This window comes from Leucopleurus acutus (genome assembly GCF_964270905.1).
Source record: "Leucopleurus acutus genome assembly, chromosome: 13".
Taxonomy (NCBI): domain Eukaryota; kingdom Metazoa; phylum Chordata; class Mammalia; order Artiodactyla; family Delphinidae; genus Leucopleurus; species Leucopleurus acutus.
This window is the reverse complement of record NC_139155.1, coordinates 66,177,060-66,201,069: the sequence shown is the minus strand read 5'-3', so window position 1 is coordinate 66,201,069 and position 24,010 is coordinate 66,177,060. Positions and strand designations below refer to the sequence as shown.

General features: G+C 50.5%; 1 protein-coding gene across 1 annotated transcript; it reads left to right on the top strand.

Annotated features, from left to right (window-relative positions):
• The first annotated feature begins 550 nt into the window (after positions 1-550).
• On the top strand, positions 551-11,943 carry YWHAH (tyrosine 3-monooxygenase/tryptophan 5-monooxygenase activation protein eta). The gene is made up of 2 exons (XM_082853017.1): positions 551-790; positions 10,503-11,943. The coding sequence occupies exons 1-2, from the start codon at positions 704-706 to the stop codon at positions 11,154-11,156; spliced, it is 741 nt and encodes a 246-aa protein (XP_082709143.1). The 5' UTR covers positions 551-703; the 3' UTR covers positions 11,157-11,943.
• The last annotated feature ends 12,067 nt before the right edge of the window (positions 11,944-24,010 follow it).

Sequence of the window (24,010 nt, the reverse complement as noted above, 5' to 3'; positions counted from 1 at the left end):
GCTCAGGGTGTGGCCCCCAGAAACCCATCGGCCAGGCTGGGCGGGGGCGGGTCCGGGGCACGTCCGTCCCTCCGGCACGCGGCCTCCTGGCTTCCCCAAGCACTAGGTTTATTTGCTTTGGGGGCCCTTCTCAAGCCAGACCTCTAACCTGGACTCAGAGACGCCTTTCCGGGTGGGATCGTGACAGTGCGCAGACTGCACGGCTGCCATCACCGAGGCCCCCACCCCCACCCCCACCCCCGCTCCGCCGTCCCAACCCCAGCCCTCCCCTCTCCCACCTCCACCTCTGCGGCGGTAAAATGCAGCACTCGCTAGGCGCCTGCGCGGCTCTGGGGCGGGGCGGTGGCCTCAGCTATTTATAGAAGGTGACGTCACCTTGAAATAGACCGTTAGGGCTGGCCCGCCCTTCCCCCCCCACTCGCGCAGCACCGCGCCGCCCGGCCCGGCCGCTCCCACTGCGCAGGCGTCCTCTCGTCCTCCCATCCCCCCGCGCGGCCGCCTGTCCTCCCTAGGCGACGTCCGCGGCGCGAGCCACAGCGCGCGGGGCGAGCCAGCGAGAGGGCGAGCGGCGCTACCTGCTGCCTGCAGCCTCGGCCGGCCGGCGAGCCAGTGCGCGTGCGCGGCGGCGGCCTCCCCTGCGACCGGAGAAGACGAGCGGGCGAGCTAGCGGAGCGGGGCGCGAGGCGAGGCAGGGCTCAGCGACATGGGGGACCGCGAGCAGCTCCTTCAGCGGGCGCGGCTGGCCGAGCAGGCGGAGCGCTACGACGACATGGCCTCCGCCATGAAGGCGGTGAGCGCGCCGGGAGCCCGGGCGGCCGGCCGGGGGCCCGGCGCAGGGGAGGGGTGGGCAGCCGGGCGGCGGCCCCCTCTGGGCCAGGGGCAACCCCGCCGCCCCACTGGGCGCGGCCGCCCGCTCTCAGCCTGCTTTTCCCGCGCCCGCCGCGCGCCCCGCCATTTCCTGCGGCCGGGCCTGGAGGGTGTCCAGGGAGGGGGCGCGGCGGGGACCCCGGGGGTGGGCGGGGGTCGCGGCATCCCAGCTCGGAGCCGCGGGTGGGGGAGGGTGCACCAACGAGGGTGAGGGAGCCGCATTTCTCCTCCTGGACCGTTCTGCCAGGCTGGGTCACCCCTTCTCGCCTTCCTCCACACACCCCAACTTGTAATAAAGAATCACCTAGTGAGTGGCGCCCTGTCTCTCCTGGTTTCCTCTGCCATGACCTGAACTCGGTGTAATGTCGATCCGCTTTTGCTCCGATCGCCGGCATCGTTCTGGTTCCATTCTCCCGCGCCCGGGGTCCGCTTTGTGTGCGGAGACCCCCCATCCTGAAGTCCGACGAGGACGCGGGCGGGAGCGCGGCGGGCCTGGGGCCCCCTCCCAGGTTGGATGTTGCGCCCATCTGCCCGGAGACTAAAACGGGTCCTGACGCCTGGGGGAGGCGAGCCCTTGTGCCTTTGCCTTCCCGAGACCCCTGGAGACTCGTCTGCAGCTCCATTTCCGGGGAAGGAGTCGCGGCCGGCCACACCCTGGCCAATGCGGTGGATTAGATACCACCTGCGTGTCTGAGACCTAGAGTTCCGGTGACCCTCCCACTGTCCCTGTCTCCTCACAGTAGTTCACGTTTTCTTTTAATAAACATTACTTATCTCTGCGTCAAGGTCACAGAGGGGTAGAGCCACAGCTGCGGCCGCCAACGTGCCATGTTCACCCAGTGCACAACCTCCTGAGACGTGGGAGGATCCGCCGGGGCCCCACCCTAGACCTACAGACTTAGAAACTCGCAGGGGTGGGACTCAGATCTGCACTTGAACCAGCCCTCATGGCAAGTGCTATTGGGTTTAAGTTCAAGAGTTACTGCCCTGGGTTATATAGCTCATTTGCCCTTCTTAGGGCCTTGGGAGGGGATTTCCTAAAGAAAAAACTACAAATATCGAGGCTCCGTAAAATTTCAGAGTCATGTGAAAAATTCCTTTTAAAGCTTTTGATATTAATATATGAAACATGTTGTTGAGGTCCGTGTTTAGGATTATCCAGGTAAGAAGTGTTATCTTTTCCATGTCGTTCACGTCACACGTTGAACCAGGTGTTTGGAAACCACCACCACCCATTTGTTGATTCATTGGTGATGCGGAGTTGATCATGGTGTTGTGGGCCAGGTAGGAGCTTTTCATCCAGACCAGGGACGATTTAGGTTTGGGACCTGAAGTCTGTGTAATTCTGGGGGTCTTATAAGAAAAAAAAAGGAGGGTATATGAGTTTAGCAAATTTCACAGAAACAGGACTGACTGAGTGCATTTCCTTGGAAGGGGTCCTGAGCTTAATCTTCTTTGGGATAAAGCCACTTCTGTCCACACAGCAAGTGACACTTAAGTGCGCCTCTTCTCCCCAGTCACCGAGTGGAACTGGGATTGTGCGGTTGAGGCCGCTTTCTGGACATTTTAGCGAGGCCCTTGCCTATCCTGCAAGTGGCATTTTGAAGGCCGCAGTTTTAGGAGCCTTTTGGGGAATAAAGAAGGGATGGGGCTGGAAGCAAAGTGAATTAAGGCTAAGGGAAAATGACTAGAATGTAGTTCTGGAGCTATAGGAAACCCGAGGCAACTTGCAATTGGAAGTAAGGAAAGAATACAGAGATGTAACCGAATGGAATACAGTTTGTGGAGAGAAAATAATTGGTTTTCTGGTCTTCGAAAGCAGGCTTGAAAGATGCTCTCCTGCAGCTACCTACTTGTGTACACAGATTTTCTCTGAGACATTAAGGTAGGATTTTGCAAACTAATGGACCCTTTCATGTATTGGGAATATGTAATATCTGTATCTGAGATGATTGATGGGTTGGATAGGCCATTGAAAATTCAGTGCATACTCTAATTATGTCATTTCAGAATTGTGATAAACATTCCCTCAAGGTAACTCCTATTAAAAAATAAGAACTTTTTTGGTCAGTATGCCTGTTTCCTCTATTAAATAATTATTTTTTGGTCATCTAAATTAATGGAATATATTAATTGGAAAGGACTTGGCAAGGGTCAGTGGAAAACTGTTTCTCATGTTTTACCTGTTAAGTTGATATTTGTATGTTAAATTCTTAATTTTATTGAGAAGACTCAGTCCCTATTTCATTAATATCATAGACCTAAAATATAGCTTTTGGAAAGAGTTGGAATTCTGATAACCCTCTGGGCTTGTGTGGGTTTTCTTCAGGGCAGGTAAGTAGGCTTCTCTACTGCACCTGAGTGAGGGGATGTTCTGATGCCACCACTCTGTGACCTTGAAGCTCACATCTCTTGTCTTCTGGTCCTCTAAAGTGTGTAAGTTGTAATGTTCGTGTTACTATCAAGTGGGCTTTCAGCTTTCATTCTTCTAACTTGTTTTCTGTTTCCTTTATAATTTAAATGGTAGCTAATAATATTGCCTGCCTGTAATGATTGATGTTCCGTATGCTACCAGCGTCACCTGGAGGATGCTGTCAGTAAGGCTTTAAGAAATCACGCATGTTGGAAACAAAGGTGTTGGCTCACATCAGTTGAGAACTGCAGTTCCCTGCCTTTCGTCCTAATTTGAAGAGGCAAGAAATGTTTTTGAAGTGAAGTAAAGACGTTTCTTCCAGCTCTCCCCCATCTCGTACCTTGTCCCTTAACTAGAAAGAAACACTGTGAAAGATTCTCGAACCCAAGTCCTTTCTAGACCAGGCTTGGAATGCCCTTATACAATTCATAACCTCTATAAAATGAGTACAGTACCATCTTATGAGAACTACGAGATAAACCCATAAAGTGGCATAAAAATACTTGTGCATAATACTAAGTGATTCTAAGGAAAGAGAGTAACTAACCAGATAGATTTCTAGTGAATATTCATGGACAGACATAATTCAGTCATGTCACTTATTGCCCTTGGTCATCTTTTATATTAAAACATAGGGGCAATCATGAAGTTTTAAAATGTCAAAATTGTTTGGGATGGCATGGTGTGTTTTAACATTGATTACAAAGTTGACAAAGGACGGGGAGAAATATGTCTGAAGGACTTGAAGAATATCTGTAGCAATCTTAAGTGCAGGCAACAAAGCTGCAGCTTAAGGAAATGGGTCGGAGGGGAAGACGTCCAACCAGTGGCCAGAGGCTGTTATTCCAACAGCTGTGAGATCCTGGGAAGTGGGGAAGTGAGCAGGTGGTATGTAAAAGGAGAGCACAGCTGAGTGGCCCAGGGTGAGACCTAACCCGTGTTGCAGTTATTGAAACTAGGGATGATTTTGAGGTGTACCAGAATTGTGGTTAGTGTGACATCTTAAAGCCACATTTGTAGGACCGTTTGAAATCTATGTAAAATAGCAAGTCGTGTTTCCCATGTAAGTATCGCTTTGTCACGTATTGACTGAGGAAGGAAGAAGTCTCTGCATTATTCTTGCAATATCCTCAGTTAAAAGACACTTCAGTTGGTGAACAGTTCACATAGCTTTGCTGCACTGACGTGGGAGTTGTCCCCATCTGGATTTGGGGTTGCTGCATTATCCCCGGAAGAGCTCCCACAGTCAAGGACCTCACTACTCCCTTAAGGAAACCAAAAATGTATTTTCTCATCATTGTCTGGAATTTAATATTAGTGGTAGACTGCAGTGTCACACTTTTCCAGAAAAACGGTTTGGGAGGGGATACCCCAGATGTGTTTTCCATGTTACAATTCATCAAGTTTATGAAATTTATCATTTTACCTATTAGGCAGTTAGTAAATGGTAGCTTTTATTCCATGTGTACATTTTCATTTAATCTTGCGAACAACTCTGGATGGATCCTGTTATTAACTCCATTTTACAAATGAGATTTGAAGAGATTAATTTTCTCAAGGTTGAGTTGTAAAGGGAAGATTTGAACTCTCAAATTTAGAGCTATCACTTTAACCACTGTGACAATGCCCCATGAGGCTAAGGAATCATATTTCTTTCTAGTGTACTTTCTGGTCTATTAGCCATTGTCATCATTGGTGACTAAGTTCCAAGCCATTAACATAAGTGGGCTTACTGAACAAATAATTCCCTCTATTAGATGTAAGTCATTTTTGCCAAGTTTGATTAAAAACAGAATCTACCACTTACGGTTCTTAGCTGCAGCAGGGGAGCATGAAAGGCAGACTCATCTGGATTGTGCTGTTCTCTTGAAGACCAGTTTTTTTGCTTAAGAAGCAAAGTATTAATTGAATTTGAGTTCTTGCTATGAATTGAGAAGTGCAAGACTATGTTACATTATAGTTGTGGTGTTTTAGGAAATTGTTTTTCCATATTGCTTTTAGTATATTTTGTAAGCCTAGAGGCCCCCAAATTTCAGTGTCTAGGTTGTTGGTGAGATGCTCCCAGGTGTCCAGGTTGAGGCTGCCCCTCCCACTCCTCGCCGCAGTGGCATCCCCTCCTTGGTGGTGGGTGTTGGCACTTCCCTGTGATCGGAACTGGCACAGCTTCTGAAGCCTTGGGTCCTGGTGCCTCAGGGGCAGTAGGGTAGAGTGACGCTGTTCAGATGGGGTTATATATAATGCCTGCCAAGACCTGTGAAAATGTTTACTTATGTTCAGAGCAAGACAAAGGTGGTCTCTTAACGATACAAAGCGAGCTATTTTGACTAATGTTAAGCTTAGAGTGAATATTCATAACCTGAACTCACCTGCTCTGAGCTTGAAGCTGGCCCCTCTCCCAGCCTTGCAGAACTGCAGTCTCGCCCTGGTTTAGACAGAGGGCAGTCTTTCCAGGCTTGGGCAAGTGGTGACCAATGGCAGGTGCTTTGCCAGCTGGGGTACAGGCAGAATCCTCACTTTCGGGGCATTAACTTGGGAAACAGTCAGCCAAAAAAGCTTTCATCCCTCAAGCTCACTTTTCTTTTCTTTTTTTTTTAATATACACAGGGTTCTGCCAAAGAAGCTTAAAGATTTTATGATGTGGTTATGTTTACATAATTATTCATGAGGATTGTTTTTTTCTGTTATAAGCTCTTATATCAAAAGCAAGCTTGCTGGTAGCATGTGGGTGTGGGTAGCTATAAAGTTCGGGGTGGTGGCTGTGCTGTGTGTGTGTAGCTGTGAAGGATGAGAGCACTGTTCAGAAGGAGTCGCATCAACCCCAACTTGAGCAGTGTGGCTTGGCAGCTCAGGGGTGATGTTTTTTTGTTTGCTCAGTGTTCCTTCTGAGGTTGGATGTTTCCCAGATGGAGAACTTTAAATTTTCCCAAATAGTCCATGGGCTGTTTTTGGCAGTGGGTCTATTTTTGCTCACAAACACAGAGTTTATTGCCTTGTGAGTTAGTGGGAGGAGGCCCTTAGGGATTTTTGAGTAAGCCAGTGGTGTCATAGGAAGATAAATGAATTCGTAGTCGACCAGGTTGTTCGTGACTTTCAGAAATGCTGTGTAGTCCAGAGCAGAGAAAATGGGTGAAAGGAGTTGGTGCAGCCAAAGGCTGCGTGGTGAGGATGTACATGAGCAGAATGGCTGGCAGGGAGTCCAGTCCTCAAAGGAGATGAGAGGAGAGCCTTCCTGAATGGGAAGGGTCCATCAATTTAAGGTTTTCAGGAAGCCTGTAAGTAGGATTATCTGGGGTGGGGAGGTGGACAGGAGAACAAGACAGCAGAGTGGCTGCAAGCAGAGGTGGTGGAACCCCTTGCAGCTGATATAGCCACGTGAAGATATGATGTCTGGGGTGGCCGCACTGGGCGCACCTGGTGTGCGACGGAAACGAGAGTGTTGAAACTGGAGTTGGAGTAGAAAGAAGGTTGAGAACCTTTGTCTGGGTCTCTTCTATCTCGAGAAATCCGTGTTTAGTCTTTGTTCCTTATTAGAAACCATTTGGAAACTTGTGATTGTTGAGATGCAGTAAATCATCTCCGTAGACTCCGCAGATGGCCATCCCGCTGGTTTAGTCTTAGGGTGGTTGGGACCCGTTCCTGCTTTCCTTTCCCTACACCATTTGCTTCCCAGTGTCTGCGCCTCTTAGTGGGTGACGAGACTTCTCTTGAAGTTTCCTGGCTCCCGTATTTTGGAATTTGAAGTGTTGGGAACTCGTGCTAACTAACATTAGCGAAGGTTATTTGCAGTAAGTATCACCAGCCAAGACTGGCTGTAAATCTTGTTTTAATAGACCATCTGATTTTACTTCAGTCCGTAATTTTCCAATCTGGGGAAAACTCCCAATTTTCTTTAGTTATCCGATCAAGTAATAAAACTGTCTTCCTCCCATAAGTTTCCTTTTGTTAACCGAGCTGTAATCCAGGAGTATTAAAACACACTATATTTAAACGTATCCAGTTATTTCCTAGTTAGGCCCTGGCTGGGGTTCTGAGAACAATGCTTGTGTAGCCGTTAGTCACACTCAGCTGATGCCGATAGTGATTCATTCAGACTGGCAGGCCACCAGGTGATCGTTACATAAACACTGACATTCCTAGTCAATGATTTTTCTTGTGAAGGTGTCATAAATATTGTCCAGTAGCCTTTTTTGGCATTTTATTCCTGATGGAGCAGGGATCCTCGGATTCCTGGAACCTACAGATACACCCACATTTATGTTGATATTCAATAGTATTGACCTCAGGCCTTACCACACCTGTTATAGTTGCTCAGGAAAAATGGAATCCTAGGATTTCAGAGCTGAAGAAGTCCTTGGAGACTGTTTGGGCTAGTCCCCCTTATTTGACTTTTGATGCCCAGAAAAGCTGTGTTCTGTTGAATGTCACACAGCTAGCTCAGGCTAAACTGTAGATGTCTTAAGATTTTTTGTTTTTTTTGCGGTATGCGGGCCTCTCACTGTTGTGGCTTCTCCCGTTGCGGAGCACAGGCTGTGGACGCGCAGGCTCAGCAGCCATGGCTCACGGGCCCAGCTGCTCCGCGGCATGTGGGATCTTCCCGGACCGGGGCACGAACCCGTGTCCCCTGCATCGGCAGGTGGACTCTCAACCACTGCGCCACCAGGGAAGCCCTTAAGATTTTTTTTGAGTAATGATACCACCCCTTGTGCGAACACTGTGTGATATATAAATATTTCAGATATGCACTCAATTTTAATGATGTGCTCTGGGGACATACTATGAGGTGTCTTTGCAGTAGTCCAACAAAAGCAGCTTTACTGGTCGCAGGATGAAGTATATAGTGGCTCCTTATGGATGTCATTTGCATTTTAACATCAAGTGGCCTTAGTTGGATTTACTTATTGGAAGATCAGAGGAGCTTTTCAAATTCTTTTCTTGCCTCATGTTTTGTTTTACTGAATATTGGCCTAGAAAAGTGTCATGCTAAAGGATTCAAGCATTCTGAGATTTGTCTTAGTATTTGAGATGGAATTTTGATTTATAAGGGTTGCTTCCTTAAAAGGCCAAATTATCAGAAAAATATCTACAATGTCTCTTTATACTTTTAGTAAGCAAGTGTGTTTAAAGGCACTCCCTGAAGGAGAAAACTAGTGGGGTTACAGGTCTTGAGGGGAGCATGGATTGTGGATTAGTAGAGAGGAGGGGATTGCCCCAGACCAGCGTGGAGACCATTCCTGTCTTTGTGGGGAGGAATGAGGAGCCGGGCTTGCAGGCAGCCCTCCTGGGGAATGTCAGGGGCGGCTTGTAGCTGAAGACCACGCTGAAGGAGGAAGTGGGTTGGGTTGATTGACTAGGCAAAGAGGGAGAGGCCATCCCTGGCTAATGATTTGCAGCAGAAGAGTAGGGGTTCTGGGGACAGGGAAATGGGGAAGTTAGAAGAGGGAGCTGGTATTTTTATTTTGTCTGGGATTTGTTGAGGAGGGAGGTGGTGGTAGACAGTTGCGTGTTTCACTTTTAAGAACTTGGCACAAGTTTTCTAATTTTACACGTTTAATGATTACATTTGTTGCTTATGTTCTTGAACTACTAATTTTTCAAATAGACCTATCATCCTTTTTAATTCATTTTTTTTAAACTTCTGATTCTCTGCTGCTCAGTCTTCTTAATCCATGGTAAGCATGTCTGTTTTATTATGTTGTTAATAAGTTTCTCCATCAGACTTGGCTTTTCCCTTCCATTGGAGCAAGTTCTGTCCTTATAGTTTGATTTAAGTAATGCCTTTTTGTTGAGTTTTGTGGTTTTCTAAGTGCTCTTCTTTTTTCTTTTTCTGTTTTTAAAATTAAAGACCTTTCCCAGTAGGTAACATAGTTGAGGAATCCCCCCATTTTTATAGAAGATACAGGCCAATTTAGTGTGTTAGTGGCTTTGCTGGGGCCCAGAGTTTTCTGATTCTAAGTCTGTATTAATTTCCTAGGACCACCAAACAAAGCCACCACAAACTGGATGGCTTACAACAAGAGAAATGTATTTTATCACAGTTTGGAAGGCTAGAGTCTGAGATCGAGGTGTTGGCAGGGCTGTGCTCCCTCTGAAGGCTCTAGGGGAAAATCCTCCCTTGCCCCTCCTCATTTCTGGTAGCTCCTGGTAATCCTTGTAATCCTTGGCCTTTGTAGACACATCACTCCAGTCTCTGCCTCCATCATCACATGGCAATGGCTTTCGTCTTCAGATCTCCCTTTTTCTTATAAGGACACCAGTCATTGGATATAGGATCCACTTTATGCAGTATGACCTCATCTTGACTTGATGACACCTGCAATGATCCTGTTTCCAGATAAGGTCACGTTGATGGGTACCAGGGGTTATGACTTCAACATGACTTTTTGGTGGCACAGCTCAGCACAGCAAAGTCCAGTGTTCCTTCTACTGATGACACAGCTGGCTTGCTTGCAGTTGGCATCATGAAGAATTTGAAATTTAACATTTCCACTTAAAATAATTGGTGCTTCCATCCTTGATGGGCAGTCAGGGTTTCCTGTCAGGTAGGTCAGAGTAAAGCTTGCTGCTGAGTAGTTATGCCTCCTTTCAGCAGAGGCTGGGGACACCTTATTGTCACTAATGCATCTGTTTTGGGTTGGAGGAGGGCTGGGTTTACCAGTGGGTTCCACGTGTAACCAGGGTGAAACTCTGGCCACTAGATCTGTGTGGTGTTTGAGCTCATCTGGGAAACTCTTCTTTGTTAATAAGTGTTTGAGGGAGGTGTGATTGGTTCTTTCTAGAATAGAAAGCTGGAAGTAGACTTCCAGTCTGTGATAACCTTTGGACATTTGACAAAGGAATTGTATGATTTTACTGTGAGAATATCTTACGCAGAATAGCTGAGCCTCAGGACTTTTCCCCACCACCTCCTTGTGCACCAGCACCTCACAACCTTCCATCAACATCTTTATCCCCACACCTCCGCCAAGGTGAAGGCGGCATCTTAGAAGGCCTAAATTATTATGACTTTTTCAGAGTCCTTATCACTAATATTTTGAGTTAGTATCTATCTCTTCTGTTAGACTGCAGTCTCCCTTCAGATAGGATCCTTGTCCAGTTGGTTTTTCTTGAGTGGCTTGTCCGTAATCCTGTTTTTGAGGAGGGTTGTTGACTGGGTTGAAGGGAAGATCTCTCTCCAGGGTTTTCAGACTCGGGTCTCAGTGTTTATCTTTTGGGGATGTTGCAGGTGACCGAGCTCAACGAACCTCTCTCCAATGAAGACCGAAACCTCCTCTCTGTGGCCTACAAGAATGTGGTCGGTGCCCGGCGGTCTTCCTGGAGGGTCATCAGCAGCATCGAGCAGAAAACCACGGCTGACGGGAATGAGAAGAAGCTGGAGAAGGTTAAGGCTTACCGGGAGAAGATCGAGAAGGAGCTGGAAACAGTGTGCAATGACGTGCTGGCCCTGCTGGACAAGTTTCTCATCAAGAACTGCAATGACTTCCAGTATGAGAGCAAGGTCTTCTACCTGAAGATGAAGGGCGACTACTACCGCTACCTGGCAGAGGTGGCTTCTGGCGAGAAGAAAAACAGTGTGGTCGAAGCTTCAGAGGCAGCCTACAAGGAAGCCTTCGAAATCAGCAAGGAGCACATGCAGCCAACACACCCCATCCGGCTGGGCCTGGCCCTCAACTTCTCCGTGTTCTACTACGAGATCCAGAATGCGCCCGAGCAGGCCTGCCTCTTAGCCAAACAAGCCTTCGATGACGCCATAGCCGAGCTGGACACACTAAACGAGGATTCCTATAAGGACTCCACGCTCATCATGCAGCTGCTGCGAGACAACCTCACCCTCTGGACGAGCGACCAGCAGGACGAGGAAGCCGGAGAAGGCAACTGAGCGCCTCGGCCCACCCCCGCCCCGACCCCATCACCACCGGTCCTTCCTCACCACAGTCACTAAGTATCTAGTGCTAAACCTATCTGTATGGCAGCACAGCTACTCAGATCTGCTCTCTGCCCCCGGGAAGCAGTTCCAGATAAATTTATGGGCATTGCTGGACTGATGGTTGCTTTGAGCCCACAGGAGCTCCCTTTCTGAATTGTGCAGACAGGTGCATTCTGAAGGAGGCATTTACCTATGCCTGCTGATCTAGGTGAAGTGCAGGCGAAAGCCTCGGGGAAGTTAGGAGAATTAACCACACAGGCTACAGTTGGTATTTAAATGGTCCACTTAAAACCAGCTGCTAGAGTTTTGTTAAAGCAGTACATCTGTGCATGCAAAAGTGAATTCACCCCTCCCACCTCTTTCTTAGCTAATGGAAAACTGTTAAGGGAAGCTGATATGAGAGACCACTTGCTCCTTTCCATCAGCTTAATAATAAACTTTAACGTGAGGTTTCAGTAGCGCCTTGTTTGCCTCTTTAAATTATGATGTGCACAAACCTTCTTTTCAATGCAATGCATCTAAAGTTTTGATACCTGTAACTTTTTTTTTTTTTTTGGTTGCGACTGTTTAAGAATCATGGATTTATTTTTTTGTAACTATTTGGCTATTGTCCTTGTGTATCCTGACAGCGCCATGTGTGTCAGCCCATGTCGATCAAGATGGGTAATTATGAAATGCCAGACTTCTAAATTAAATGTTTTGGAATTCAGTGGGTAAATAAATGCTGCTTTGGGGATATTATCTCTGTGTGTATGGTCTTTGTTTTTCCTGCTCTCAAGGAGCCCTATCACGGCTCACCGCTTGGAATCCTGGTTTGATCTCTCAAACCCTGAAGCATTTCTGGAATAGCGAGTCTTGGTGCCCCCTGATTCCATCACACATTTTGCAGTGTACACAAAAGACTCATGAATTTTAAATAGTTTTGTGTGAACCCAGCTAACAGCCTCTCTGATCCCCTCTTCCTGTTGCTGGTGCCTGTACGGGAGGAGCCGAGCAGACCCCAATGCCGTGTTCCGTGGCACAGCCCCTCTGGAAGGGGTGTGTGTGTCCGACTTTGAGGGTGTAGCTCCCCTCAGCCTCCTGGAACATTGGTTGCTAGATATCACTCAAAGTCGGTACATGTTCTCAGTTTTTCTTAATATTCTTTTGCACTAGATGGAATAAAATGTTAATTAGGGATCCCTGAAATAAACTTTAGTGATCATTATTAAGAAAGCTTTGAGTATTCTTTAAAAAATAAGACAGCAGACCTCCCTCTGAGTTTAAGAAAGAGAATGGCCTGGCCTCTAGTGCACTTTCCCCATCTGCCTGCACCTCAGGCCGCTCCTGAGGCCCTGCATCACCAAGTGGACTCTTCCTTCCCCGGGTGATGTGGACTCCAGCCACTCACGATTTCTGTCCCCTCCAGCGTGGTGCTCGGGACCGGACATGCTTGTCAAGTGGATTGGTTCAGGTACACAGAGGCCCTAAACACCTTATTCTTGACTGAAGCTTGACACTAGACTGGTGGAGGTGGCCACACCCAGTCTCTGTCCTTGAACCTACACTGTGGTGGAGCGTGGACATTTAACCTATTTTCTCATCCTGAAGTAGAGGGATGACCCACATGCTAATAAGTAGTCCTTAGGAAGCCTATTTCAAGTTGACCTAATTGCCAGCAAAAATCCTTACGGGTTTTGCTTCAATTAGCAGGTCAGGTATTTTAAAGCCATGAGCTTTATGTGCCTAAGGCATTTGGCTTTGATAAAAATTCGTAGACGTTGAAACTTCGTACATTTGGAGTGCACTTCACAGAAAGGGCTTTAGAAAAAGCACTTAACGTTTTCATTTCACAACCATCTTGTGGAAAGTTTTGTTCCCACCTTACAGAGGAGGAAACTGAGGTGCAGAGGTGGTGGACCTCTGGAATCAGCTGGTGCCACAGGACGGCCTCTGCCCACGACCTTTAAATTCAGAGTCCTAACTGCCCTCTGGTAGGCTCCAGGCAGCCGACAACCTTTGAGGCTCAGGCCCCTCGTTTTTTAAGAGTAGGATTTGGAATATAAGATTTAATTCAACCCAAAGTACCATGTGCAAGGCATCCTCTTGGGTCTTGGAATGGGGTGTGGGGAAGTATGGGCACACAATTCCAGTCAGCCCTACAAGTGGTAAATGGGGTTCTTTGAGAGGACTTGAAATTACACGTGGCGTAAAGCTGAAGTCTTCCTTCCCTATTGTGTGATCTCAAAGGCTTCCTTCCAGTTCTGCACACTCTGATGTTTTAAAACTTGTCAGTATCAAAGTAAAAAGACAAAAAAAGCTTGTCAAGATAAATTTATGAAATGAGATGGGGTCATCTCAGTGGTACTGCAAGGGAAACAAGACCAGAGAAATGAATGGCTTTCCCAGAGTCTCACTGCAAAGTTAGTGACAGAACCTAAACTAGCACTCAGGTCCCCTAAATCCTTGTTTATGGTTCTTTTCACCAGGCCACAGTCTTGGGGTTGAGAAGAAAAAATGGATGTGACACACATCCTATTATGGGGACACTTTCAGCTCTTTTAATATTTTCACTTAGAGTTGAATGAATTATACTTGGAAAGGAAATTTAAATATATTGATGCTAACTAATGCTCAGATTTTCAATTACTCCTCAAACCCTGCTCAAAGGTCCATTTGTTTGAGTTGGAGGAAAGGGTAGGATTCTTGATAATGGAGCTATTGTCGGGTAAATACTTGGCCATCTTAAGTCACTTGGGATTGGGAAGCTCAGGGTGCCTCTTGGTTCTGTAAAATAGGCTATGTTCAGCAGTCAGGACGTGCCGTTCAGAGGCTGAGGGGGTCCTCAGTTCTCAGGAGACCTCCAAACTATGGGGCAGGCACAGGCACTGAGTCACAGCTGAGTGGGACTGAACAGATCATCTCCTGTTACAAAGAACAGCCGTTGGGCTGATGGAAACAACCATTTCAAACATCTTGTGTGTTCTGGGCACCTTAAGTGCATGGTCTCTGAGTCTTTACAGCAACCCTGGACGGTAGGAATGATACAAGGGCCTCGCGGCTTTCAGGATCTTAGTTCCCCGATCAGGGATCAAACCCATGCCCCCTGCAATGGAAGCACAGAGTCGTAACTACTGGACTGCCAGGGAAGTCCCAGAATGATACTATTTTTAACAGTTTAACAGATGAGGAGATGAGGTATCAGGTGGTATACGTAGCTGGTAAGAGGTAACACTGAGATAAAACCGGGTCAGTCCTACCTCAAGGCTTTTCCCACCACACCATGGGTTTTTTGATCCCCACCTGGAGAAAAGGAATTCTAGAAAAGTCATAACAATAGCTAACCCCTCTGCCTTTCTAGTCTCTGTCTTTTCTTCTCCAGCCTCTGCGACATCCTACCCAAATCAAATCCTTCCTTCAGGGCCTAATGAAATGGCGTCTCTTATGAAACCTCTGATTTGGTTGAGGCTTCCCTGCCGGGCGGTTGTGAGTCAGACTTGACTGATTATTCCTAGTCACCGGGCACCTCTCCCCTCCACCTCCCCTGGACCGTGGGCCCCTGTGTTGCCAAGCAAAGGAAGGGCTCCAAAAGACTGGGGAGCTAAAGACGAAGGAATCCACTGTCAAGTTCATCTTCCCAAAATACAGCTCCCATGTTGGTCTGAAGGGCAGAGGCTGTACCAGGAGGGAGAGGGAAAGGACATTTGCCGACTGCCTTCTGCGGGTGACTCAGCGATCACCTGCAAAGTGGGGCCTTACATGCATTTCAATTCAGAGCTAACATTCTTGTGAACTGGGCTGTAGCTCCAGTCAGGAGGCTCCGAGAGGAAAAGTGACTTTCATGCGGTCACGCAGTTGGGAAGGGGCAGAGCATCTGTGTGGGGCTCCAAGGCCCTTGCTCTTGTCTTGAATGTGTCACCTTCAGGCAGAGGCTGGAAGCCTGACAGTCCAGGTCTCCATTGATGGGACCTCTTCCTCCCTCCAGCCCACTTCTCTGTTACCTTCTTTACATTTGCCTCTTCAACCGGATCAGCCTTTTTTTTTTTCTTTGCTGCCCCACCCCCACCCCCAGGCATATCCAGGGACATGGACCTTGATGCTTGTCTTCCTCCGATCCTCGGGGCTCCTTCTACCAGAAGGGAGGTACCTGTAGGGGCTACAGCTACAGGATGACTGAAGAGGTGGACCACAGCATGCCCAGCTGGACCCACCTGTTCAGCCTGCTCTCACTTTGGCTCAGGTCTTTACTCTGCCTTCCTGAATGGCTTTCTGATCTTGGCCTCTTCAAACTCTACCTAGGAAATCCCACCTCCCTGCCAGCTACTGTGAGCCCCTCTCTGGGCTCCTGTACTGTGGGTCTGCACCACATGATGGCATTCATCACCTGTCTTGTTAACAAACATGTTGAGCTCCTGTGTGGTAGGCATTGGGCAGGGTGCTGGGGGTGGATACCTTGGTGAATTACCTGTCCTTGTGGGGCTAACACTAGTGGGGGATACAATAAAAATATAAAATAATACAGTAACTATGAAAATGCCACTCAGGTTCTTCTCAGCATCTAGCACACAGCTCACAGTAAGAATTTGTTGACTTCATGAGTAAATGACTGATCTGAGGCCGGAATTTTGACAAAAGAAATGACCAAAAGGAATCCTTCATTTCTGTACCCAAATCTACCAATGAGCCATGTAAGAAACCGAGGGCCATGAGCCCTTGAGCTTGGTTCTAACATCACCTATAAACTGGTGGTGTGACCTTGAGTGTGTCCTCACCTCTCAGCGGCCTCTAAAAACGAGGCAGGTGCTTGGGGTGGTCTCTGGGCACTTTTGCATTTTGGAGATTCTGTGATTCTCTGTTATTTTCAACTGCTCTGGGATGGTCCCCATCCTCTTCCTGGCCTTTTTCCTGCTCTCCCCCCTCCCTTTTCCTTCCTCCTTTCACATCTGTCCCTTTTGCATCCGCCCTCCACCCCTCCTTCACTTTCCTGGCCACCCCCTAGTTCCAAGAGGGTTTCTATGGCAGTCATCTCCTGGAAGTGACATCACTCATCTCCTAGGCAACTGTTTCCAGGGCAGTGACATCATTCGGTCACCATGGCAACCCTCCAGGAGGACAGTTCTGCAGTAAAAGGGACAAATAGAATTCTTATTTATTTCTGGGGGCTTGGGGACAATGTAGGGAGATTATTAACAGAAGAAAAAGATCTCAAGAACAAGAAGTAAAAGCTTTGGTCTTGTAGGGAAAAAATGGGAAGCCAGGGCGGGGGCTGGGAAGGAGCAGAAGCTCTGGGGTGAAGCCCTTCTCCTCTCTAATAACTAGGCTGACCATTTAATATGTCACCAGATTGGGACACTTGAGATTGAATAAGGGCACCATTATTATTATACTGGATGACAGATGGAAACTGGGCCTCCCCCAGCAAACCAGGGCATGTGTCCCCTGCCCAGGTCAGGCAGGTGCCTTGCCTCACTCCCTCGCCTATGGCTCATCCTATAAGCGTGGATTCTGCTCTTCTGTGTGCGGGCACCAGGGATACCACAGTGATCAAACCGGCCTAAGCGAGCTCACAGTCTTGTGTGTGTGTGTGTGTGTGTGTGTGTGTGTGTGTGTGTGTGTGTGTGGTGGGGCCGAGGTAACGATGCAGTCACCCGGTGAGTGTTGCTGTGCAGCCCGAGTTTAGCGCTCAGAAGGGAAGGCAGAGAGCACCAGGGGCGTGTTCAACACAAGTGCCCAAAGCAGCCAGGGCGGGAGAGGAGTTAGTAAGGGGGTTGGAATGGCGTGGGGAGAAGTCTGTTTGGCAGGGGGAACAGCATCTGCAGAGGGAGTGTGCTGAGCAGCAGGAACCGAAAGGAGGCTGGTGGCCGATTGCAGGGCAGGAGGGAGCGGGCAGGTGTAAAACGAGGGTGGAGAGGTGGTAGGGACCAGGCCTCACAGGGCGTCGGAGGCCAGAGCCCTGGGCAGCCCCATGGACATGTTTTGAGCAGGAGGAGACACAATCCTGTTTGCATCTTCAAAATCTGTGTGGGGCAGAGTGGAGAGCAGTTTGCCCAGGAGGGAAATTGGGGGGTGGGGAGCTGAGTGGCGACAGGGAGATGGAGGGATGAAGTGCATATATTTGGGAGGTTGAGCTGACAGGATTTGCTGGGGCACTGGATAGGGAGTGAGGGTCAGGTAGGGTAGACACCTGGATGGCATGGTGTCAGGTAGACACCTGGATGGCATGAGGGCCTTGGGGTGGAGAGTGACTCTGCTAAGGTGGGCAAGAGAAGAGTCCAGGGTGTGACATTTAAGGAGGCATGAGGGGCAGGGGTAGGGGCGGCCTCTAAAAGGAGTGCCTCCTTAATGCCGTGACCTCGGAGGAGCAGGCTTTGGTTTGGTTTTAGGGGGTGCGGGACCAAGTCTCTGGAGCAGTAATAATGACCACCTCTTGTGTTTATGACAAGGGCCTTCACTTCCACCAGCCCCCTAATAAAAGTGGGGAGAACAGCCTGGAGGCCTGAAGCCTGAGTGCCGACGAGTGCCAGCTGCTTCACAGTCCCCACAGGAACCCAGGGCAGGAGCTCCTCACTGGCCCATCTCACAGATGGGGAAACTGAGGCTCAGACAGCTTTCAGAACTTACTGAAGGACTCACTCACGTTCGCAGGTGGCTGCACCAGGCCTCAGACTCAGGCCTGCTGACCCCGGAGTCCACCCCCTGGCCCCCAGACCATGTTCCACAGCCTCCCCAGTTTCCTGGTGGAAGAAGGAAGGAAGGGAAGCCAAGCACCTTCAGGCCTGCCACCTTCTTCATCTTCATCTGTGCTGAGGCACGAACAGAGGGTCTGAGAAGGGACAAGACCCCTCAGCTCTGCAGAGCTTCATGATCGGAGCCCCTTTCTCTCTACCACAGGTGTTCTCAGTGGATCTTCAGGGCCCTTCCTGGGGGCTGTTCTCCCCAGGAGGAGCCACCTCTGTGCCTCAGCTTCCCCCTCTGTACAATGGGAATAATGACAGTAGGAGTTCCCACCCCATCTGTTTGTGCTGAGGCTGAATGAGGTGAGCAAAGCACTCAGCATGGTGCTCCAGTGTAGACTGGATGGATGGATGTCAGCAGCTGTTGGGATTAGAGCAGGAGGGTGGGAATGTGGGTGTGCGTGTGACACACGGCTTGTGCTACAGAGGTGGGAGAGACAGGGTCGGGGACACGAGGACTGGCTGGTGACAGAGGGAGAAGCCTCCTCACCAGCTGGCTCCCGGGGAGACAGCACGGTTTATACCTTTCCTTCCAATCCTACGGCCCGCTGCAGGGGGAGGAGGATGAGTCTGGCCTCCCTTGGGAAAAGAGGATCTTAGAAAAAGCCTGGAAACAAGCAGGTCGCACCCTTGAGGCCAAAGCCTGGGGGCAGGGGTGGTGCAAGGGAGTTAGAGGCCTGCACCTGGGCCCTCTGCTGCATCCACCTCCTGGCCTGCCCCCCAGCCCTGCCTTTAAACAGCCATGGTTTTGCTTTAGCCTCCAACTACAGACCCCTAAAGGCACAGGCTACCTTGACCTTACTCTTTTTTTCTTTCTTTTTTTTTTTTTTTTTTGTGATACGTGGGCCTCTCACTGTTGTGGCCTCGCCCGTTGCGGAGCACAGGCTCCGGACGCGCAGGCTCAGCGGCCATGGCTCACGGACCCAGCTGCTCCGCGGCACGTGGGATCCTCCCGGACCGGGGCACGAACCCGTATCCCCTGCATCGGCAGGTGGACTCTCAACCACTGCGCCACCAGGGAAGCCCCTACCTTGACCTTAAAAAGGAGTGAATAAACATGAGGATTGGGCCCTGTGATTCCAGCACACACATACATACACACACACACACACACACACACCCTTGCTTCCTCTGCGTATTACAGGGTTCAGCCAGAGAAATGGTACCAATAGGAGGTGCAAAATAAGAGATTTATTGCAAAGAGTTGACTTATGTTAGTATGGGGCTGGCGAGGCAAGTTTGAAATTGTGAGGCTCAGGCTGGAACTCTTTCTCTTTTTTTCCAATCCCACAATCCATTATTTATTTATTTATTTAAACATCTTTATTGGAATATAATTGCTTTACAATGGTGTGTTAGTTTCTGCTTTATAACAAAGTGAATCAGCTATACATATATCCCCATACCTCCTCCCTCTTGTGTCTCCCTCCCACCCTCCCTATCCTACCCCTCTAGGTGGTCGTAAAGCCAGGCTGGAACTCTTGCCAAGGGTGGAAGCTGCTGTCCACAGGCAGAATTTCTTCTTCCTCAGGGAAGCCTCAGCTCTAAATATTTATTTATTTATTTGGCTGCACCGGATCTTTGTTGCAGCACGTGGGATCCAGTTCCTTGACCAGGGATCGAACCTGCACCCCCTGCACTGGGAGTGCGGAGTCTTAACCGCTGGACCACAGGGAAGTCCCCTCAGATCTGTTCTTAAGGCCTTCCAGATGGGACTGTATCAGGCCCATCCAGATTATCCAGGATAATCTCCCTTAAAGTCAATTGATTAAATTGACTACCTTCATCACAATACCAAGATTAGTGTTCGATTGCATAATTGGGGACTGTAACCTGGCCAAGCTGACACATTAAACAAAGCCATCACACTCAGGTAGCAGCTAGGTATGGTCTTGGAGGCCTATGGGAAGCTGCTTTACGTTTATTAATGTGACTATTTGCTGAGCACTTACCATGTGTCAGGCACTGTACCAAGTGATTTCTCTGCAGCATATCATTTAATCTTCAAAACATCCTGTGAAGCAGGTGCCCTTCTTGTCCCTAATTCTACAGGTAAGGAAACTGAGCCTCAGACAGGTGAGGACACCCTTTGGGTCACATGGTTGGGATGGCAGGTCTCTGGCCCCTCCTTCTTGTCCTCTTCTCCTGTGTCTCTTCTCCTGGGACACAAGTCACAGTTCAAATCGCTGCGTGCTGTGAGCACGGTCCTGCCGCTCTGGACTTCAGTTCTCCTCTGCGAGGTGGCTCCATTCTACCCTGCCTTTCTGGGTTTAGGGCGGAAGGGAGGGTCCGTTCTGGGAGCACTTTCTCGGGCCTTTGCTGCCACCTAGGGGGCTTGCCAGTGTTCGCCACGCTCCAGACAGGCCCTTGAAAGACAGGTGAGGGGGCAGGTGAGCTGCTGAGAGGCAGCGGGATGGTGGTAGGGAGCAACTCGGGGTGAGGACTGGGTCCAGTAACAGAAACAAGGCAAATTCAACCGGTTCTTGTCCCCATCTGCTCACTCAGGTCCCCCAGGTCCCTCAAGAGTCTTCTGGGGCCCCGCGTGTGTAGAGGTTTCACCCCTGCGGAGCTCTGCGTCGGCCCGGCCCCCGAAGGGTCCCGCCGTCCCCTGCCGCAGCCGGGAGGCCCAGGCTGCTGGCGGGAGCGGGTCTAAGGAAGCCGGGAACTTCGCTCCCCCATCAGGTCGCCTGACAGACCTGCCGCGCGGCTCAGGCTCCAGAGGGGACCCGCGCGCTCTGCCGGGGAGGACAAGAAGACCCAGGGTCAGAGCGAAGGTCCCGCCCCTCCACTCTCCAGCCGTAGCCCCGCCTCTATCCCCGCCCACCTACACTGCTCACCATAATCACGCCCTACCGTTATCCCCGCCCACCATAGCCCTTACCCCGCCCCCATCGCCCCGCCCATCACAACCCTTTACCACCCCCCCCGACCCCTCCCCTCCGTTCCGGGCGCGGCCACCAGGTGATGCCGCGGGCTGCCTAAGGGCTCCGGCTCGGCCTCTGAAAGACGTCGGGGCCGCCCACCTCGGCGCCTTTTGGTTCAGGAACCCGCTGGTGGTGGGTGAGTTGGCGTGAAGTGAGCGGGAGGCGGAGGCCGAGGCTGAGAGGCCACGGCAACACCCGCAGCTGCCAACCTGCCAGTCAATCTAGTCAGCCGTCCAGTCACTCGGCCTGTCAATCCTGTCGGCCAGCCTGTCAGCTAACCTGTCAGTCTCGTCAGTCAGCCTGTCAGTCAATCCAGTCAGCCTGTCAATCCCATCAGAAATCCTGTCAGTTTGTCAATCTGTCGGTCCAGTCAGCCAGTCAGTCAGCCCGTCAGTAGGTCAGTTGGTCAAGTCACACGGCTAGTGGACCCCGAAGTTTCTCGTCAGCCACTGGGCCTCTCGGGCCACCTTGGGGCTCTGTCGCCGTGTCGAGGCCGGGGGGCGGGAGGAGCCGGGCGGCGGCACCCTGACGGGACGGCGGGGCCTCTGGGGGCCGGTGGCGGGAGCTCCGCGCCGTGGGTGGGAGCGAGCGCGGAGGCCCGGGGGCAAGCGGGTCACCACCTGGCTTCGGTGGCCTCCCTGGGGCGACGGAGGGACGCGGAGGAGGAGGAGGGGGCGGAGGCGGCCTGACTTGGGCTGCAGGGGATACCGTCGCCTTTGAAGGTCGCCCGGGGCCGACGGCTTGACCGGGGCCGCGTCCCTGCCCCTGCCCGGGCTTCGGTGACGACGGGGCAGCCGGACCGCGAAGCCCGCGGCCCGAGACTGAGGGGAAGGAGAATCGCCCCGGGACGCGGGGGCGCTCCGAGCAGCCACGGCGCGGGGCCGGGGACGGGCCTGCAGCTTTGACCCGGTGGCGGAGGTTCGGCCAGGCGGGGCGGGCACTCCGGGGCGGAAGGCGGCCGCAGCGCGGCCCGTGGGCCTTCCGAGACCTTCTCAGGGAGGAGGCTCTGCCGGCGCGGGGAGGGAGGGCGGCGAGGGGGTCTCAGCCTCGGCCCCGCTCCGGAGACTGGTGTCTGCTCCATTTGCCCCGGCCCGTCCCCTTTCTCCCAAGCTGGGGGCCCTGCTCCTGTCAGGCGCGGGGCCTGTGGTCCACGAGGTGGGAGCCGCAGCTCCTGGAGCCGGAGGAGGGCGGGGCCGGCAGGACACCCCGGGTGGGGGCTGGGAGGTGCCAGGAGGCTGTCTGTCCAGCAAGCATTTGTGGGCCGTCCACAAGTGCAGCTTTGAGCTAGGCGGTGAGAGACAGGAGCGAACGGTACAGATGCTGCCCTGTTTCTGGGGTGCAGAGTATAGAGTGGTCGTAAGAGCGGTCAGAGAAGACAAAAAAGGAAGTAAACAAGTTGACTGTGGTCAAAATCGTGCTATGAGAGTAGCAAAGGGGTTGCTGAGATAGAAAATAAAGCAGGGCAGTTTGGGAAGGCTCCCTGGGCAGGTGACACTTAACCTAAGACCTGAAGGAGAAGGAACCAACCATGCAGTGGAGAGAGTGTTCCAGATGGAGGGAATAACATTCACTCACTCACACTCTCATTCCTAGGTTACTATGTGCCAGCTACTGTTCTAGTTGCTAGAACAGAAGTGGACAACAGAAGGGAAATTCTTTCTCTCGTGGAGCTTATGTGCTAGTGGAAGGAGACAGAAGGCAACTTCAGGGAGTGATGAATGCTATAAAGAAAATAAAAACAAGGTTATGGGATAGAAAATGACTAAGGATGAGGACACTTTGGCAGATAGGATGGTGAGGGAAGGCCGCTCAGAGACCCGAATGATGAGCAGGAGCCAGCCATGCAAAGGTCTGGAGGAAGAACATTCCAGACAGAGGGAAGTGGGAATGAGTTTGGCATGTTTGCAGTGTAAGTCTGGTGGGAGAGTGATGGGCAGCGAGGTGCAGGGAGCAGTTAATGAAGGGTGTGGCAAAGCAAGGAGAGTTTAGATTTTATTAGAAGGCACTGGGAAGCTGATGGAGAGATGTGAGCAGTCTGAGGGATGTGAGAGGTCTGACCCCTTTGTGCTCCTTGTGGGTGTGGAGTGAGGGGGTGGAAGGGTAGGAATGGATACAGTTTAGAGGTGAGTGCAACAGTCCAGGCAAGATGATGTTGGCCTGGACGAGGGTGGTTGTAGTGGAGATGGAGGCAAGTAATCGGATGTATTTATGGGCTGAACCGATAAGACTTGATGACTGCTTGGATGTGGGGTGGGGGTGAAGAAAAAGAATAACTCTTTGGATTTTAATTCCAGCAACAAATGGATGGTGATGTCATTGAGTTGAGTGGGCTGTGGAGATAGGTTTGGGGGTGGAAAATGAGAATGCAGTTTTGGAGAACTTACAGAGATTTGTTAGGCAAGTGGAGGGGCTGAGAGGGCAGCTAGCTCTCTGAGCCTGGAGCTTAGGGGAGAGGATTGGTCTAGAGTTACCAGTGGCTTGGGACACGAGACAGTGTTGGTTAGGCCAGCAGGGACAGTGCTGGTCAAGGCACTAGAGCTGAGCTGTCCAGCACAGTAGCCCTAGCTATGTGTGGCTGTTGGGCACTTAACATAAATGGTTTGTCTGGGGACTTCCCTGACGGTACGGTGGTTAAGACTTCGCCTTCCAATGCAGGGTGTGAGGGTTCGATCCCTGGTTGGGGAGCTAAGATCCCACATGCCTCGGGGCCAAAAAACCAAAAAACATAAGACAGAAGCAATATTGTAACAAATTCAATAAAGACTTTAAAATGGTCCACATCAAAAAAAGAAAAGGAAAAGAAAAAGGCTTGTCTGGGGCTTCCCTGGTGGCGCAGTGGTTGAGAGTCCGCCTGCCGATGCTAGGGGACACGGGTTCGTGCCCCGGTCTGGGAAGATCCCACATGCCACGGAGTGGCTGGGCCTGTGAGCCATGGCCGCCGAGCCTGTGCGTCCAGAGCCTGTGCTCCGCAATGGGAGAGGCCACAACAGTGAGAGGCCTGCGTACAACAAAAGAAAAAAAAAAGAAAAAAAAAAGAAAAAGCCTTGTCTGAATTGAGGTGTCCTGCAAGTGTAAAATACACATCAGATTGTTTTTTTAAATAAATATATTTATTTTATTTATTTATTTTTGGCTGCTTTGGGTCTTCATTGCTGTGCACGGGCTTTCT

Coding starts and splice junctions, on each gene's coding strand:
- YWHAH (XM_082853017.1), top strand. CDS start 704: ATGGGGGACCGCGAGCAGCTCCTTCAGCGGGCGCGGCTGGCCGAGCAG. Junction 791..10,502: donor TGGCCTCCGCCATGAAGGCG/GTGAGCGCGCCG, acceptor GGGATGTTGCAG/GTGACCGAGCTCAACGAACC.